The 18508-nt window shown below is 65.4% G+C and overlaps 1 protein-coding gene across 1 annotated transcript; it reads right to left on the bottom strand.

Moving 5' to 3' along the window:
- Positions 1-931: 931 nt before the first annotated feature.
- On the bottom strand, positions 932-13004 carry ADARB1 (adenosine deaminase RNA specific B1). The gene is made up of 6 exons (XM_044676592.1): positions 12977-13004; positions 7679-8613; positions 5188-5302; positions 4008-4176; positions 1330-1478; positions 932-1104 (listed from the first exon to the last, which is right to left on the bottom strand). Exons 1-6 carry the CDS (start codon positions 13002-13004, stop codon positions 932-934), a joined length of 1569 nt encoding a protein of 522 aa, XP_044532527.1.
- Between the last annotated feature and the right edge of the window lie 5504 nt (positions 13005-18508).

Here is an 18508-nt window from a genome sequence, read left to right on the forward strand (position 1 = left end):
TGAAGGTGGCACCAGCAAGACTCGTGAAGAGGAACCCCAATCCCGCTCCAGGGCCCCGTGGGATGGCCGGGAGGGTCCAGATTTCTTTTTAACCCTTTCCTCCCGTCTCCAAGGGCTGGCCCTGGGGGCGAAGGAACGTGCCAGGGTCACACAGCTGGGAAGCACCAGAAGCCGCATTTGAACCCGGATCCTCCCGTGTCCGGGCCCAGAGCTCTCTCCACATAACTGCCGACGGCGCTGGGTGTCCGCGTACAAGGACACGGTCTCGGCAAGCCTCTCGTCGCTGCCTGGGTCGGACCCTTCGTTTGCACCACAAGGGAGACCCCCGAGCCCAGCGCCCTTCCTCCAGCCGCAGGGAAACGGAGCCCCAAGACGTGGCGGGCTGACGAGGGCTGTGCCGGCCACGGATGGGAGATGGCGCGAGACGGGGCTCCAGAGCTAGGCCTGAACTTGTGCGCAGGCAGAAAAGCGAGTGGATGCCGCACGCTGGGGACGCAGCCTGCCCACCCGCGCCAACCTGGGAAGGAACGGCTCGCTGGGAATCCAAAATGGCAGACAACAGCCGCCTCCAGTCCGAAGGGCTTCTGCAAAGCCGCTGATGGTCCCCGGCGCAGGCTTCGCGAGAACACCTGAGCCGTGGGCCCCCCTCGTCCAGCTCCGTGCCGGGCTCCCGCCTGCGAGGATCGGGGAACACGGCCCTCCGTGGGGCTCAGGGGTCAGCCGGGTGGCACGGCGGAAGGTGCCTGGTCCTGGGTTCAAAGGTGACCCAGACACTGACCGGCTGTGTGACCCTGAGCGAGTCCCTTTACCTGTTTGCCTCCACTTCTTTCTGCCGGGTGAAGTGCAGGAGGAAGTGGCCGACCACCTGCCAAGAAAAGCCCAAATGGGCCAGGAAGAGCCGGTGCCGCTGCAGGCACTGCGCCGGCCCGTCTCACCTGGCAATCTTGTCGCTGCAGGACATGGTGAGCAGCCGCTCCCCCTGCAGCACCCCGTCCCAGGTCTGGATGGTGGTCGTCGTCCTCACGGGAATCGTCCCCTCGCCCGACTCGATCTTGGTCCGCAGCTGCCCCCTCGCTTTCCTGTTGGGGTGTCTGTCTGCCTGATCTAAAAAAGACAAAGGCAGAGCTGAGGCCTCCCTCCCCGGCGGCTGCCCCAGCCGGCCCCAAGGTGGGAAATAGCCAGGATCCCGCGGGCCGCCCTCCCCTCTCGGACCCGAGCCCGTCCCCGCACGGCCCCACGAGCCAGCGTGGGAAGGGGATGCCCGCCGTCCAGGCGGCGCCTGCCTGCTCTACCGGCCGCTCGGGATGAAACGATTCGGACGTCACTCACCATCTTGGGCCGCCTCGTGGGGCGAGAAGATCCTGGCGTCTCCGCACGGAGAGGTGCTGATGTACAGATGAAACTGGACCGTGTCCTTCAGCTTGAAGCCTCCCCGCTGGGACTTCATGAAAATGGACCTCTGCTGGTCCTCTCTTGTGCTGAAAGAGAAGAAGGCTGGAGTCCGGGCACACGGCTGCGGGGGGCGGCCCTTTCTCGGGGGGCCGCACTCACCATTGGCCAGTGGCCAGATTCCTCCCACCTTTTCCTTCCTCTTATCTCTGTTATCTCTACGCCAGAGCTTGGAGCGCCATTTAGTTCTCAGCCAAATGCCGATGCTTCTCCTAACGAGCACCTCCTTTCTCTCCTTCTCCGCTCCCTTCCCCGCCGAACACGCCAAACCCTCGCAACAAGTGCTCCTAGTCAAGCCCAAGCCCTGCCTGGGGGATGGGACTCTCCATCTGGGCACGAGGCGAGGAGTGAGCTTCAGCGCGATTCCCTAGAACCGTGGCGCGCCATCGCGCCCAGCAGACTTTGCAGGTCCTTCCAGAGATCTTGGTCTCTGCAGCTCTGACATCTATGATGGCAGAAATGGTTCTCGTGGCTCTGCTCGGCTCGTCCTGCATCTGTTCACACAAGTCTCCGCTGGCTTCTCTGACACGGCTCCCTTCGTGAGTCCACTGGCACAAGACGACTCCGTTGGCGCTATCCAGGTAAAAGGCACCCCCTGGGTTTCTAGTGGGTTTCTTGCCAGCCCCCCGAAGAGCTGCTATGCATATTCTGGTGCATCTGGGTCCTCTTCCTCTGTCTGTAATCCCTTTGGAGGTACAGGGTTAGTGGCATCACTGGCTCAAAGGCCCAGTTCATCAACGCTTTGGCCACGCCTCCATATTGCTTTCCCAAATGGCTGGGCCGGCCCAAAGCTTTACCACAGGGCATCATTGTGCCTATTTCCCACAGTCCCTCCATCACTGGCCATTTTCTTCCCACCCCGGCCAACCTTTCCAATTTGATGGGCGTGAGATGCTCCAAACCTCCGAGCTGCTTTCATTGACATTTCTCTAATTACTTGGGATTTGGAAAACTTTTCATTGGAATAATGATAGCTTGGCATCTGTGACAGGAAATTCTTGGTCCTCTTTGTCTATTCTGAGTTCACACTTGTGAAAGGGGATCCTTTATTCTCTTTGCCTAGTTGGAGTTAAAACTTTGGTTAACAATAACTTAAGTACCCCTACTTAGTACCTCCCTAGACTGTGGCAGGATTAACTCTCCTTTGTGGATCTTTTGACTAATCAACACAAGCTTGGACTAACTAGGTGGAGGAGCTCAAAAGCCACTTGGTGAATCCACACCCTACTTAGTGCTAGGTGAGAAGCCAGTAAGATGCTTAGAAAGTTCTACCCTTTTTTCTAACTCAACAGCCAGAAACGTGTGAATTCTTTTGAGAGTTCATGCCCTCCAGTGATCCCACAAGGAGAGTGAACACCTTTAGAGGTGAGAAGTCAATCCCACAGACACTGCCCCTGGGCAGGGAGGGCTGGACAATTTGGAAACTGTGATTGGCCCCTGAAAAAAGGGGCAGGGACAGGAAACCACCATAAAAGCCAGGAAATGCTCTGCCTGAGGCAGTCTAGTGAAGTTGAGTCTCCTGGAGATAGTCTTTGAGGCACTTTCACATGGCTTCAACTTGGATTCTGACTCCTGGACTACTTCGTTGGGGGAGTGAAAAGGGCCGATTCCTTTCCTTGTTTCTTAAGAGACTAGCTTCCATCTTGGAGGAGGCCCTGCTGGCTGAGGACTAGCACAGGTATCTTCTCTAACCTCTCTCACATCTCTCTACTTTATCATTTCCCCTCGATTTTGTAAGCAAACTTCTGGCTTGAGATATACAAACTCCGGTGACCACGTTACTTCACGTCATTTAAGTCCAACCACTAAATCTAACCTCTACACATGTGACCTTTGAAAACGACCCATTTGCATCCTTTGACCTTTTATCCATCGGAGAACGGCTCTTATTTTCGTGAATTTGATTCCGTTCTGTCTGTCCTGGGTGTGAAGCTTTGACAAGAGAATCCTGCTGCAATTCCCTGCTCCCCACCCCCATTTTTTGCATGTTTCATTTGTACAAAATTTACTTTTCTGAACCCGAAATGGTCCCTTTTCTCTTGTCTGAGCTTCTCTCTCCCCTGCCTGGTCATGGCATTTCTTCCTCAGCTCTCTAACCCTTGGGAGCCCATGGAGCGGGCCCTGCTGGGTGCTGTGAGTTCTGGTTCTGCCAGCCTGCTCTCCGGGGCGCCCGGCGTGCTGGGCCAAGTGATGAGGAAGGAGCTGGGATCTGGGGGTCATGAAGCGCGACTTCCTTTGCTTTGGCCTCTTCTCTGCCTGAGCTCTCCCGCTGACTGCCGTGACTCTCCCTTCCCTACCCCATGCCAAGGCGTTGCGATGACTGCAGCGCAGCGTAAACAAGGCGGACTAAGGGCAAACTGGCGGAGCCGCCGCCACGCCGAGCCAGACATGCGAGCTGGAAGTGAAGGTGAAAACAGGGACGCGCCGGGGGCGGGCCCGGCGGCCCTCTCGGGCGGGCGGCCTCCACGGCGGCTCGGCCGAGCTCGCAGGGCCCTCTGAGCCACGCCGGGCCGGGGACCCTCTCCCAAAGGCCTCGCGCTCTGCCGGCCCCGACTTACCTCAGGAAAAGTTCGAGTTGTGTGTAGAGAAAGCGAATCAGGGAGCGCCGAGATATGATCTCCGCGTGGCAGTCGTTTAAGGCCAGCCCGCGGTCACTCATGTATTCGCCGTTGATGCACTTGGTCCCGGTGGAGACGCTGATCACCTGGGCGTCCTTGACGTCTGTGCCTGCGAACCCAACACGCTGCCCTTAGTCTAGGCAGCCCCGAAGGACCCGGCCAGCCCAATGGACCGCCCTCGGCTCCGGGGACACACGCGTCAGGGCTGCCCAGCCACTCGCCGGCGCTCTTAGGAAGCCCCACGACGCGCCCACCCATGGGGGGAGGGTCATCGGCTGTGCCCCCCCCCGGAAGGTGAAAAACAGCCCAGGACGGGGGCAGGAAGGCCACTTCTCTGAGAGCCCCTTGTCTGGCCACGAGGACAAAACGGCAGCCCTGAAACGGGGGGCTGGCAGGCTTGTGGGTGGCCCCGTGCCTGCCCGGGAACCTTTTCTGGCGGACCCCGCAGGAAGGCAGGCGGGGGGGGGGGCAGAACCAGCGCTGCCCCCTCGCCACAGGCCGGACACGACCCTGAATGCCCCGCCAAGGCCCTCTCGCCCAGCCTCCAGCTTCGGGAATTTATAAAAGCTTCTAGAAGGGAGGGAGAAGCCTGCGGCCTGTCTGCAGGGAGGAGAGGATCCTCGTAGGGGAAAAGCAGCCGGACATGGAGCCCCTGAGAGGCCTGGAGTGAGAGGCGCCACTCCGTCTCTCTGTCTGTCTCTGTCTCTGTGTCTGTCCCTCCCTGTCCTGCCTTACCCAGGCCCCTTCCCCCCTAAGAGGGAGGCCCTTCAGTGGCAGACTTTTGTCCCCCTGGCCTAGAAGGAGTCTTGGGGGTGCAGGGGAGGAGGAGGGACCCCTTTGAGAAAACAAAGAGCAAGCACAAGGGTGGTTCAGCCCAAGACTAAGTGTGAAGGGCTCTGGGTGCGAGTCCCGGTTCTCCCTTTTGGTAGCTGGGCACTCGGGGCCTCACGAGCTAGAAGAGGGAGGGCAGCCGGCGCCCAGGAGGGCACCGACAAACCCGGTTTTCCCATGTTGCTTCCGATGTTCCTTCGTGGGGCAGGAAGGCCCCAGAGTTTGCCAGACAGCCGCAGCCCCTTCCCAGGAGTTGTGGGGCTCCCCGCTGCCCCCCCCAGGCCCTCACCTGTCGTCATGACGACTCCAGAGAGCACTTTTCTGCGTGCGTGGGGAGACGTGAAGTTGTCGGTGAGGTCACTGAACTTGTCCACGATCAGGCGGGACACGGCGTCGGCGAGAACCTGGGGATCACAGGAGAGCCGTTGAGGGGCCCCCACGCGGCAGCAGGAAGCCCCCCAACCCTTCACCTCTCTTTAGCCGGTGCAGAACCTTCCCTTGGGGAGAGCCTCGAAGGCGCGAAGCCTCGGGAAGGCTCTGGGGGGCACATGGCCGCGGGGGACGCTCTCCCGGAGACCCCAAGTCCCGCCAGCTCCCGAGGCTGCTGCCCTTCCTTCTCCGGAGGCCGTACGGCCTTCAGGACGGGCTCCCCAGAACTCGGGCCCAGAAGGGGTGCTCCCACCGCCGGCCTTTGAAGGCAAACGTTCCGCCTGCTGGGCAGCGCCTCGCCGCTTCCCCTCTGGGCCTCCCGAAGGGCTGGCACGCCTCGGGCGCAGTGCCATCGAGCGGGCAGTGCCCAGTCTGGACCCCTGGACCTCCGGGCGCCGTTTCCTGGCCGCTGGCCTAGCCCAGAGGGGACGGGCTTTCATCCTGAAGGGAGGAGCTCGCAGGCCATCACCACCGCCGGCCGCCATCTTGTTCCTGATGACGTCTGAGCCGAGGGAAAACCAGAGCCGCCGGGGCACCGCGTGGGCCCAGCAGCCGGGTCAGCTTCGAAGGAAACGAGGAGGAAGACGGCCGAGAAGCCTCCGCTAAGTCTCGGCCAGCCCCGGGAGGGGCAGAGAGCGGGCAGGAGGCCAAAGGCCGGGAAGAGCCGCCCCGAAGCTTTCTGAGCCAAGACGCCGCCTTCTGCCCATTCCTCAGGGCGCCACCTCCCGGGCCCAGACCGCTCTGCCGCCTCTGCTCGGGCTCCCCTGAAGGCCCCCTCCTCTGGGAAGCCTTCCCTCCGTCCACTCTGTCCTCCCCGGAGCTGGCCGGTCCAGACTGTCCGCACGGGCTCCGCTCTGCCCGCCCATCTCGGACCTCTCGCAGCAGGCCTTGGCCCGGAGCGTGGCACGCAGCGCGTCTGATCAATGTTCACCCATCGAAGGCCTGACTGAATCCTGCGGGAGCCCCAACTTCAGACAGGCAGGACTTGAACTCTTGGCTGCCGGCTTCTAAGCACCAGGCCGGCGTGGCGGCGCCCTCAGCCGAGTCCGTGCCGTGAGAGAGGGTTCGAGCGAGCCTCTGGAGAGCACCCACTGCGTGCCGGGCACGACGCAAAGCGCCTCTTCATAAGGGCAATTCACTGTCCCGGCGGCCCTTCCGAGGGGGCCCCCTTCTACAGCTGAGGGAACAGAGGCAGGCCCTGGTCAAATGACTTGGGCAGGGTCACACGGTCCATGAGGAGGCGGGAAGCTGCCATTGGGCCTCGGCGTCGGGGCCGGCTCGTGGGGGGGGGTGCGGTAGGGAGGGCTGTTAGAAAGGGCCTCAGCACGTCCTTGCGGGGTGACCCTGGGCAAGTCCCCTCACCCCGTCACCTAACACGCTTCTGCCTCGGAACTGACCCCCAGAAAGGCCCAAGGGATGGGGCGCAGCCACGGGGCCCCGTATGGACTCGGGTCTCCATAGTCTCTGCCTCCCCCTCCCAGGCCCACTGGGTCCGGCTTCATCGTTTTAGAGGACCAAACGGAGGCCCGAAGACATGCGGCACCCGGCTCGGGGGTCACCCACAGCGCCCCGGGCAGAGAGGAAGGGAGGGATCTTGGCTTTGGGGTGCCCCCATCTCCCCCCAGAGCCCCGGAGCCAGGCCTGGGCTTTGCACAAAGGGCGTCTTTCTGGGCAGAGAAGCGGGACAGACGTGCGCCAAGAAGCCGCTGGACGGACGGACGGGGAGATCCCGAGGCGGCCGCCGGCCTCCCTGCTGAAGCTGCTCCCCAGCACACCGGGAGGGCCTGGGATGGCCGACAGGAGCGCAGAAGGACCAAGACAGAAGCGGCTGGGGGGGCCTCGGGGGGGGGCCGCCCTTCGGATTCGGGATCGGCCGAGGCACCCCAACTCTGCCCGCCCTTCCCCGGGGCACGATGCCGAGCTCTGGCCCTGCTGCCGGGGTCTCCGGCAGAGGCGGGGGGCCACAGCCGAGTCGTCGTCCCCTCCAGGGCTGGCACGAGCGGGGCAGCGAGGGAGAGGCCTGCCCCGTGGTGCAGGGAGGGTGCCCGGCGGGGCGGGGGCACCCGGCTCCCCCCGCCCCTCGCCAAGGAACGTGGAGGCACGACGGACCCTGCCTGGGGCTCTGCTCCCTCCCGCGGGAGCCGAAGCCGGGTGCCCTTCGGGGAGGCGGGCGCTGAAGGCCGAGGGAGGACCCGGGTGTCCCCCGGAAAAGGGGGACCGGAGTCGGGAAGCCCCGGCCCCCAGGACGAGGGCTGAGCCGCGGGCCGAGGGGCCTCCCCGCCTCCCCCCGCCCGCCCCGGCACGGCCCCACAGAGGGCCCGGGATCGGGGAAGGAGCAACAGAAGCCTCACCTGGGGCAGATGCAGCTGGAGGCCCTCCTTGGGGATGGGCTGCCTGGACGGCGTCTGGTCCAGCTGCATGTGGAAGAGGCAGGCGAGGGCGGACTGGGCGGCCCGGGCCTTGGCCAGCTTCTTGTTCCTCCCCGAGCCCTCGAACACGTGCCCGTCCACGGCCACCGACATGACGAAGTTCTTGGCGTGGCTCTCGCCGCTCTCGGACAGGAACTCGTACTTGAGGCCCGGCCGCAGCTCGTTCAGGATCATCACCGGGTTCTTGCCGCTGGCCGACGGGTAGGCGACGGGCAGGGGGAGGGGCGCCTGGACCAGGGCGGGGGGCGCGGCGGGCGCGGCGGCGCCCAAGTCCGGCCGGGGGCTGAAGCCGCCGTCGCCGTTGGAGCCCAGGTAGAAGGGGGCGTCGGGCCGCAGGGGCGTCTCGAAGCCGTTGAAGAGGGTGTCGGGGAAGTCGGCCTGGTCCGACGTGAAGTCGGTGTTCACCGAGAGGGTCCGGCCCATGGCCAGGTGGGCCTCGGACGCGTTGGGGAACTGCACGAAGGAGCGCAGGGCCTTCTCGGCGGCGTGCAGCTTGGCCTTCTTCTTGGTGGGCCCCGAGCCCTCGAACGCCTGCCCGTTCACCTCGACGGCCATGACGAAGACGGGCGCGTGCACCGGCCCCGTCTGCGACAGCAGCTTGTACTGCAGGCCGGGCTTGATCTCGTTGAGCTGCATCAGGGCGTTCTTGGGCAGGATGGGCCCCGGCACCTTCTTCCGGCGCTTGGCGCGGAACTTGGGGTGCCCGTTGGTGCCGTCCTCCAGCGGCCGCTTCCTGCCGGCGCCGCCGCCTCCGCCGTTGGCCAGCTGGGCCCCCTCCGCGGCGCCGGGCGCGCTGCCCTCCTTGGGCGGGACGTTGTCCACGTTGCGGTTTTCCTTGACGTCGGCGCTGCTCGAACCTGCGGTGCCCAAAAGAGTAACTTACAACGCCTTCGTTGTAGGACCTTGTAAATGCAAAATTTAGCGCTTCCTCATCTCGCTTTGGAACCGGTGCCGTGATGTGTGCCGCCCCGCCCCCGCCGGGGCCCCCCGCCGCCCCCCGGGGGTCTGGCCAGAGCCCACGGGGGGGCCAAGGGCCGAGCCCGAGGGGCCCCCCGCGAGCCCCGTGTCGAGAACCCCCGCCCGTGGCACGAGGGAGCCGCCCTCCGCCCCCGCCCGAGCGAGCCCGAACCCCTGCCTTTAGCTCTGCTTTGGACTCGTGTCGGAGCCGCCCTTCGCCCGCTTCTCCTCCCCACGGAGAGCGGCAGGCGGGCACGAGGCTGGCAAGTGCTGCGGGACGAGCTCGGGCTCCCCCCTCCCCGGCACACACCACTTCTCCCAGTTGCCAAAGCTGATGGAGCGGTTGGTAAATTTTCATTTATAACATCCTGCAGCCAAAGCTCGCCAGGTTACTCCTTTTGGTGCTCAAGAAACAGAGGGGGGGGGGAAACGGAGAGATTAACACCCGCACCAGCCACACAGCCCGCCCGGCAGAGGCCCCCCTCCCTCCTCGGGCCCCCCCGCAGCCGGATCCTCTTCGGCTTCGTCCCCTCCAGAGAAACGGGCGGCAGCCATCTTGGTTACACCAATTTGGCCCAGAAGAACCCACTCTTTCCCGCGACCTGCTCTGGAGCAGGCCCGCCGGCTGGCACCAACCCACCCCCAGGGGCCGGGCGGGCACCGCGAGGGGCTCCTTCGGCCCTGCCCCTCTTCGGCTGGCCCGGGAAGGCCGCCCTCAGACAGGCCGAGGGGAGCAGGGCTGAGCCTACCTCCTTGGGCTCCGCTGCCGCTCTCTCGGGAGCCCCGAGGAAGGGTCAGAGTCCCCGAGGCCGCCCCAGCCCCGGGCGCTGCCCGGAGCACCAGGACCGCCAGGGCTCCCGTGTCCAAACCAAAGCCCGGAGGGGCTGTGGCGGAGGCACGGGCTTCCCGGGAGCCCCAAGCCTGCGGCACGCCCGGGGAACACTCGCCCTTCCGGCCCTCTGCCGTGGGCACGAATGCGGACGAAGGGGAGCTGGCGGAGCGGCCGAGGCCCGCAGGAAGCTCCGGCCGGGGCAGGGCCGCTCGGAACTCGCCCGGAAGGGCCAAGAGGCAGCGCAGGCTGGCCAGGGAGGCTCGAGGGCCGAAGAGCGAGGCTGGGAAGGAACCGGAACGTGCTCTCCAGAGGGCCCCCGAGAGGGACAGGGAGCACCTGCGAACCAGAGGGCACCGAGAGCCGGAGAAGCCCGAGCTCAAGGTTAGCCTCGGACGCTTATCGGCCGTGTGACCCTGGCCAAGTCACTTCGCCCCGGCCTGCCGCGGTTTTCCTGTCTGTAAAGTGGGAGCCGCCTCTCGGGGGTGCTGAGGACACGCCTGGCACTTCGTAGGGGCTCGACCTCACCTCCTTGCTGGCCCTCTGAGAGCAGGCCCGGCCCGGAGCCCCCCACGAATCACAAGCGCGGCTTCCCGACCCCCCACGGCGGCCTCGTCGCTGCGTGATCCTGGGACAATCGTGGCCCCCACCCGCAGCTCTCCTGTCTTTGGGGTTTGGGGCTCCCTCGGCCTGGGCCAGGCACGGCTCCGCCACGTGCGCGCGGAATGGGACGAAGAAGGCAACCGTTGCCGGGCACCGCGCTCTCCTTCGGGAAAGCCCACCTCCTGGGGGCAGCGGGGCGGCTCGGTGGACTGAGAAGAGGCCTGGAGATGGGAGGGCCTGGGTTCGAATCCGGCCTCAGACACTTCCCAGCTGGGAGGCCCGGCTCTTCGGCCTTAAACCAATATGGACACTGACTCCAGGACGGAAGGCGGGAGTCCAAAGAGGAAAAGAACAAGAAGAGCCCCCAGGCCGGCCAGCCTGCCGAAGGAGGCCCTCGTGTCGCCCCTCCCAGGCTCTGGCCAGCACGAGGCGCAGCTGCTCTCATGACGGAACCGTTGGGCGCCGGAGCTGTGTGGCCGGCGTCCTCGGGTGCCCCGTGCCGTGCCCGCCGACGGTGCCAGCCCGGAGAGTCAGGAGGGGCCTCAGAGGCAGCTTTGCTGGAAATGGAAAGAGCGACGGGATGGGGATGCCAGCCCCGGAGGGGGCACCCGCGGGCCACGTGCTGAAAGCGGCTGCCGCGTCGGGGTGCCGGCAGAGGCTGCGGGGCGAGCCCCAGGACGGCCTGGGCCTCTCGGACACGCTCCTCCGTCTTCTCGGGGCGTCTCACGAAGGACTCATCGCACGTGGCCGGGAGCCAAAAGCCGGGCCGGGGAAGCCCCTGACCGGAACCGTCAGAGTCCGCGGCTCGGAGGGGCCGTCCGTGACCGGCGCTCCTCCTCCTCCTCTCGCCCGTGGGCACTTCCAGGGCACGAGTGGCCCCGAGGAAGGCCTCGCCCTTCCCTAGGAAGCCTCTACCGGAGTCTTCACTCTCTGAACTGCTCCAACGGCCACAGATCTGCGGCTCCAGACGACGTCCAGGCGTCCCCGAGAGCCTGGAGCTCAGCGAAGTTGCTGGACGAGCGGCTCCCCTGGCGAGCTGCCCCGGGACCCGGGAACGGCGCCCAGCGGCGCTCGGGACGAGCCGTGAGCCTGGCCCGAGCGGAGCCGAGACCCTCCTCCTCTCGGTGAGCCCTCCTGAATCACGGTGCGGGGACTGGCTTCGGTCCTTGGCCGCCTGGCGGGTGGCACTGCCCGGAGAGCCTCGCAGCCACAAGGGCCGCCAGAGGAGGCCCACCCTGGCCAGACCCTGCCGACCATGGCGTGCCATCTGGTGCCCAGGGCCGGGGGCAAAGCTGTTCCCGAATGAGAAAGACCAAAGAAGGGCTTCCAGAGACCCCCAGGAAAAAGAAGGGCCTGCTCAGACGCCCAGCAGCCCGGAAGGCCCTTCCTGCCAGAGCGAGGTGGGCAGGCCGCGGGGCGCAGCCTCCTGAAGGGGAGGTGGCATCGCTGACCTCCCAGTCACAAGGGGAGACTGAACTCCGGCTCCCCCGGGCCTGAGGGGCGTGCAACGGCTGGGGACGAGGTGAAGAGGGTCGGGACGTCGGGAGGAATCGTCCTGGGACGACGAGCCCACGGCAAGGGCGTCACGAAGGCCCGGAAGCCTACGGCTCACGCCAGCCGCTCCTGAAGGCACGAGAAGAGCGGGCCGCGCGGCCCCCGTGGAGCCCAGGAGCGAGTCGTCTGGGCCCTGGCAGAGAAGATACAGTGATTCTATTCGTTCAGAGGACACCCGGGCACGGCCCACGGGCACCGCCAATGGGCACAGTCAAAGGGCACAGCCAACAGGCACGGCCAATGGGCACAGTCAAAGGGCACAGGCAATGGGCACGGCCAATGGGCACAGTCAAAGGGCACAACCAATGGGCATGGCCAATGGGCACAGCCAACGGGCATGGCCAATGGGCACAGTCAAAGGGCACAACCAATGGGCACGGCCAATGGACACAGCCAAAGGGCACGGCCAATGGGCACAGACAATGGGCACAGCCAAAGGGCACGGCCAATGGGCACAGACAACGGGCACAGCCAAAGGGCATGGCCAATGGGCACAGCCAACAGGCACGGCCAATGGGCACAGACAACGGGCATGGCCAATGGGCACAGACAATGGGCACGGCCAAAGGGCATGGCCAATTGGCACAGACAACGGGCACGGCCAAAGGGCACGGCCAGTGGGCACGGCCAATGGGCACAGCCAACGGGCACAGCCAACGGGCACAGCCAACAGGCACAGCCAATGGGCACAGCCAATGGGCATGCTTGGGCACCCCTCCTCGGCTTCCGGGACTGGGCAGTGCAGGAGGGGAGTCTACAGTTTATTCAGCAAACAGAAAACACTCTTTTCTCAGTTCTTTTTATTAGTAGGCCAGCAGGCCCGGGAGGAAGGAGGAGTGAGTACACTGGCAGCTCTTCGGAGGTCCGTAATCTGGGTCTCACCCCCCGCTCCTCTCTGACACGTCTACACACGCACACGCACACGCACACACACATGCCCTGACCCAGAGAGCAGAGCCGTGATGGTGCTCAGAAGGCCGCCCTCAGCAGCGTGGCCGGCCCCAGGGACGGTGGGGGGAGCCGGGGGAGGCCTGGAGGCCCGTCGCAGCCCACAAGGCCCCCCAAGGGGCCCAAACGACTCTACTGCATCGCAGGGAGCCAGCAAGCTGAGAACAAGAGCTCCGTTGTGGGGGCCTCGGGGGCCCCCCAAAGGGAAGGCCGCCCTGCCGCTGCACACGAGGAGGGGGAGGGGAAGCCCCGAGGGAGAGGGCGAGCGAGGGGAACCCCAAGCAGGAGGAGTGGGCTGGTGGCGCCATTTGAAAACGCCTAAATCTTACTCATGTTCTCTTCGTCGTCCACATCCATGGCGAGACCTCTGGGCTGTGCTCTGGACTGCTGGAGGCTCCCGTCTGAAAGGCAGAAAGAACAGGGAGCTTCGGTTACGTCCCGGCCCGGCCGCCCTCTTCCTGCGGGAGCCTCCGCGCCCTGCCTCCTGGGGCCCAGCCTGAGCGCGCTTCCCCACGGCCCGCTCTCCATGTCTGGCCTCCCGGATGGCTTCCGAGATCCCCTTTTTCTCTGCACGCTGCCTCACCCCCCCTTCCTCGAGCCCCCTTTCTCCGGGGGACCCCGCGAAGCCTCTCCCCATTCCTCCCGCCCCCGCTCCTTGGCCTTCCCAGCCGTTTGGCTTCCTTGGTTTCCAGGGGTTCGTCCCTCCGGGGTGGGGGTGTCTGCTCCTTGGGGGTGGGACGGTCTCCCTCTTTCTGGCCCTGCCCCCCCCCGGCACTCCCCGGCCCCGGAGTCTAATCCCGCCACCCGAGGAAGCCAGTGAGGAAGGAGGCCTGGCGGAGCCGCCGAAGACGAACCGGGCCGGGCGATTCTCGGGAAACGCATCGTTCCCTTGCAGAGTGCGCGAGAAGCGCCAGCCAGGAAGGCTCCTCCTCACTCTCCTCTTGTCCCTGCCATGAGCGGCCACTCTGAGTCCTGGTTCCGAGGCAGGGCCGGGGCAATGGCGGTGAAGGGACTCGCCCAGGGTCACCGGCTAGGAAGTGCCTGAGGACCTCCCATGTCTAGGCCTGGCTCTCCACCCCCTGAGCCGCCCAGCCGCCCCCATATTCTCCTTTTGAAAACATCCTCGAGTCTCCCGCACGAGACTTCTTAAAGCAACACTTTATCCCGTGTGCCAGCGGCCAAAGTGGGGGGAGGGGGCGCGTGCCAGGAGCCAGCAGGACCCCCTCCCCCCCCAGCCTCTTCTGAGCAGGAAAGGCAGGACCAGAAGAGGGCCCAGAAGCTCTCCCTCCTCTGGCCAGGCCCGGCCCGCCCCTGCCTTTCCGCCTCATGGCCGCCCTGTCTGACTCCCGATGGGGCCTCAGCCACCCGTCATCGGGCCTCTCCTGGGGGCCATTTTCTGGCCCAGACTGGCAGCCGAGCTCGCCACCACCCCGTGTCTTCTGGAGAGCCCACGCGCCACTTTCCTGCACAGGGAATCATTTCTCTGGGCGGCTCCAGGCTGGAGGAGCCTCGGAGAGAGCCGCAGGCTCCGGGCCTGGCTTGGCCCGAGCCCGTGTGGCGGCTCTCCTTTCTGCCTTCCCCCGTCCCTTCCTCTCCGGCGGGCAGTCTTGGACCTCGAGGAGCCCCCCAGCTTTGGGACGACAGAACTGGGCCTCGGGTCACTCAAGGAACCGGGCCGTGGACAGAGCTCGAGAGGCCGGCCTCTGGGCGCGCCTGCGAGATTTCTCCTGGATTCGGAATCGGCCCTGTCCAGGGGCTCCGCAGGGAACTCCCGGGCCGGGCTGGGCCGGGCCGGGCCAGGCCGGCTCCTTCCTGCTTCTGCTCCTCCTCGGCTCCCCGTCGCTGGGCCTTCAGGAAGCGTGTGCCGTGGGACAGGCTAGCCAGTTCATCCCGTGTTCCCGGGTGTCTGTGACTTGTCGTCCCTTTATGTCGTGTTCTTGCTGCCCTTTGGCCCGAGGCCACACGCCTATCTGAATGGCTCCCTCCTCCACAGAGAGCCTGGAAGGGACGAGGGGAAGAGGACCGGCCTGAGGGTCGCCTCCGCCTGTGGCTGCCATCCCCGTCATCCCCGGCGCCCGGCGCTGCCAGGAAGGGAAGACGGGCATTTTTCCAGCCCTTCGAGGCCGAGCCTAGCCGCGACGATGCTCGACGCACTGGTCGGGGCTCTTTCTGCTCACCCTGCTGTGCCATCGGGCCCAAGCCTGACCCAGGTGGGCCACCAGGCCAGGCACGGCAGAGGAATTCCCTCCGTTCCATTACCGACAGGGTGAGCAGCCTGGGGGCCCAGCGGAGGCCCGGGTGACCCAAATCTGAGCAGAGCCTCGAAGACGTCTTCCCTGCTGCCCTCTTGGACGCCATGGAGAGAGGCTGAGGAGGCCGTGGTAATGGCTGAAGCGTTCCTGTCCTTCCTCTCGAGAGGAGCCTCCAGCTCACTAGAGACCACAGAAGACCATCGAGAGAAAGGACCCCAGTCTGGCCGCCTTCCCGCCCCCCATCCTTGGGGCCCAGACCTGCAGCCTTTGGCGTGTCGGACCTCCCCCGGGCCTCGGCGTCGGGCGTGGACACGCTTACAAATAGCACCCGACACCACCAACGATCACTGCGCCGGAAGCGCGGACCCGGCCAGAGCCGTCCCATCCCAGCTCTGGCTCTGAGCGCAGTCGTGGGCACCAGGCTCGAAGCAGAAGAGAACGCCAAGGCCAGGGCCCAGCATCGTCCCGAACCCCATCTCTCTGCGTGCTCTGGCTCCTTGGGGGGCACAAAGTGGGCCTTCTTCAGGGAAGGGGCAGAGGAGGCCCTGCCCCCCTCATGGACTAGCTGTCTGCCCAGGGCACGAGCCTCCATCGTCATGCAAAGCCCCCGCGACTCCCACTTCCGTGGTCTTTCCTCAGGATTTCACAGAAAGGGGCTGCTTCAGGGGTTCTGTGAGTCTATTACGCCAGGCAAGTGCAAAGGAAAGGGAGCGGCCTGGCACGGTCCATCTGGAGGGTGGCATTTGCAGAGGGAAGGCCACCCACTGCCCTCTGAGGAGCCTCTGAAAATCGGCCGGGAAGCCTGCTGGACTCTCAAGGGCACCTCCTGAAAACCTCATATTCTACTAAAGTGCACGCAGGGCTCAAACCTTTGGCCACTCAAGCATGAGAGAGTTCCTGCCCTCAGGTCACGGCCCTGATTTTTTTTTTAAGTGTATTTAATTGGTTAAATTAGAATATGTTTCCATGGTTACAAGATTCATGTCCTTTCCTCCATTTCCTCCCCCTGCCACCCCCCCCCAGCCAACGGGCTGTTCCCCTGGGTTTTACATGTGTCATTGATCAAGACCTATTTCCATATTAATGATATTTGTACTAGGGTGATCATTTAGAGTCTAAGTCCCCATTGACCCACGTGATCAGCACTTGTTTTTCTTCTGCATTTCTGCTCCCACAGTTCTTCCTCTGAATGTAGAGAGCATCTTCCTCACAAGTCCCTCCAGATTGTCCTGGGTCATTGCATTGTTGCTAGTAGCAAAGTCAGTTACATTCGATCGTGCTACAATGTATCCGTCTCTGTGTACAATGTTCTCCTGGTTCTGCTCCTTTCACTCTGCATCACTTCCTGGAGGTCTTTCCAGTTCACATGGAATTCCTCCAGTTTATTATTCCTTTGAGCACAATAGTATTCCATCAGCAGCACATACCACAGTATGTTCAGCCATTCCCCAATTGAAGGACATTCTCTCATTTTCCAATTTTTGCCACTACAAAGAGTGTGCCCGGGCAGCAAGGGCTGGGGATCTGCAGCAACCAATCAGCCGGGACAAGTCCAGTGAGCTTCGCAGCCCGGCTGACCCCCAGGCCTGGGCGCAGGCCGTGTGTCAGGGGCTCCCGACCCAGCAGTAGGTGTGGGCGAAGGCCCGGAGGACAGAGGAGGTGGCTGGGGGAGGGCCGGCCTCCGGCTGGGTTTCAGTCCGCCTCTCGCCCACCCTGGCCGCGTGCCTCGGCCTCTCGGCTGGGCCTGCTCTCTGGGTCTGAGTGTCAGCTAGCGAGTGCCCGGGGCCGCCCGGCTCGGGGGCTCAGGAATGCCTGCCGCCTGCCCGGCCCGACCACGGCCAGAGAAACACAGGCTCGGTGGCGTGCAGGGGCCAAATGCACGCATCCGGTGTCTGGCGTCCGAGCTCTGGCACCGAGTGGCTGAATTCATGGGAAGTGGTAACTTGGCGCCGGCGGACCAGCAGCAGGGAGGCAGGGCCGCCCCCGGCCTGTCTGTCTGCACCAGGCCCGGCACTGGCGGGGAGGACGGCCGGTCCGTTCTCTCCGGGGACTGTGCGCCCCACTGTGGCCCGAGAAGGGGCCCCTGGGAAGGGGGGACGGAGGCCAGACGGTGGCCGAAGCCGATCTCCATGGCATGTGCCGGCTGCCCACTGGGGGGCCTCCACCAGGCTGGCGCGTCTCGTCCCCCCGAGGCACTTCTGCGGCTGGCTGGGACCCCCAAGGAGGCCAAGAGGCCCGGCCACAGCCCCGGGCCCAGCAAAGCGCCAAGTCGCCAGCCATCCGCCGGGAGTGGCTGAACAAGCGGCGGCAGCCATCGTGCCGGGCATCCGGGGGAGGCCGGAAAGCCTTCAGTGAACTGACGAGTGGGATCGCGTGCGTGTGCCCGTGTGGTGACCACGCCAAGGTGCTGCGCCTCCCCAATGCCTGGCGCCGGTCAGAGACGGGGCTGGGCTGGCCAGTTCGGCCCGACTGCCTTCCTCAGTCTCCCTCTCCGTCCGTCCGTCCGTCCCTCTCCCTCCCCCAGCTCTGCCTTTCCTCCTCGTAATGGCTCCAGGCCTGGCGCTGCGGCCAGCCACGGGCGGCCTCGGAAGGGATGTCTGGGTGGGGCGGGGGAGGGGAGACGTCTACGCAGGGGCGGACGGACAGACGGAAGGAAAGCGAGGCCGGCGCCCGGCGAATTCGGAAGGGAGAAGCCCGCTGGCTCCCTCTCGGACAGAGGAGCAGCCCGAGGCAGAGGGGGCCGCTGAGGCACCTGCCCGGGGCCTTCGGGCAGGGAGTACTGAAGGCAGGATGGGAATCCGGGGCTTCCTGGGCGCGGGCGATCTGCGCCCGCCAATGCCAGCTGGGCTGTCCTGGGTGAAATCATTTGGGCGTCGGCCGTGGGCCGGCCTGGGCTCCGCTTCATGGGCTCCGAGACAGGCCGTCTCCCCGGCGCCTGGCGTGGCCGCAGTGCCAGGCTGCTTGGCGGCCTCTCCGGGTTGGGGGCCCAGCACAAAGGCCGCCTCCTCCGGACCCCAGTGGGGCGCTCGGCGGGCCTCCCCGCAGGCTCGGCTCAGAGCGGACTTCTCACTCCCACCCGGGCCAGAGCCGGCCGAGCCGCGGGGACAGAAGCCCTTTACCCGGGCAGCGATCGCGGGGGCCAGCCGGGGGGCTCCTCTGGGACCCCGGGAGGGGCCGGCGAGGGACGTGGGGAGGCGGCTCCGACTCCGATGCGTGCGCGCCTGGCCGGGCCCTGTCTGAGCCTCTCCCTAACTGGGTCACTAATTAGACTCGGAGCTCCCCGGAGAGGAGCTGCCAGGCGCGGGGAGTGCGGGGGAGGGGGGAGGGAGGCTCCCCGGGACCTCCGGAAAGCGGGCCGGTCCCGCAGCCCCCCAGCGCCCCTTAGCCGGCGCCGAGGCTCTTTTCCCCCAGAATTCCCAGGGGAGGGGGGCTCCGGGCCCCGAAGCACAAGGGGCCGCTTCCTGCCCTCCAGAGGAGCGTCCCGTCCCGCCCTGGACAGCTCCGAACTCGAGGCAGCAGAGATCAGAGCAAGGAAAGGCGGCTTCAAGGGGGGGAGGCAGAGGAGGGAAGGAGCCCTGGAGGGCCTCCGGGCCAGGGGAGCCCGATGGG

Source organism: Gracilinanus agilis, chromosome 4 (assembly GCF_016433145.1).
Source record: "Gracilinanus agilis isolate LMUSP501 chromosome 4, AgileGrace, whole genome shotgun sequence".
Taxonomy (NCBI): Eukaryota; Metazoa; Chordata; class Mammalia; order Didelphimorphia; family Didelphidae; genus Gracilinanus; species Gracilinanus agilis.

Excerpts from the sequence above, each read along its gene's own strand:
- ADARB1 (XM_044676592.1), bottom strand. The coding sequence starts at position 13,004 with ATGGATGTGGACGACGAAGAGAACATGA. Across the intron at positions 8,614-12,976 it reads GGACGACGAAGAGAACATGA|GTTCGAGCAGCGCCGACGTC; the intron begins GTAAGATTTAGG and ends TGGGCACCGCAG. Across the intron at positions 1,479-4,007 it reads CAACTCGAACTTTTCCTGAG|CACAAGAGAGGACCAGCAGA; the intron begins GTAAGTCGGGGC and ends CTTCTCTTTCAG.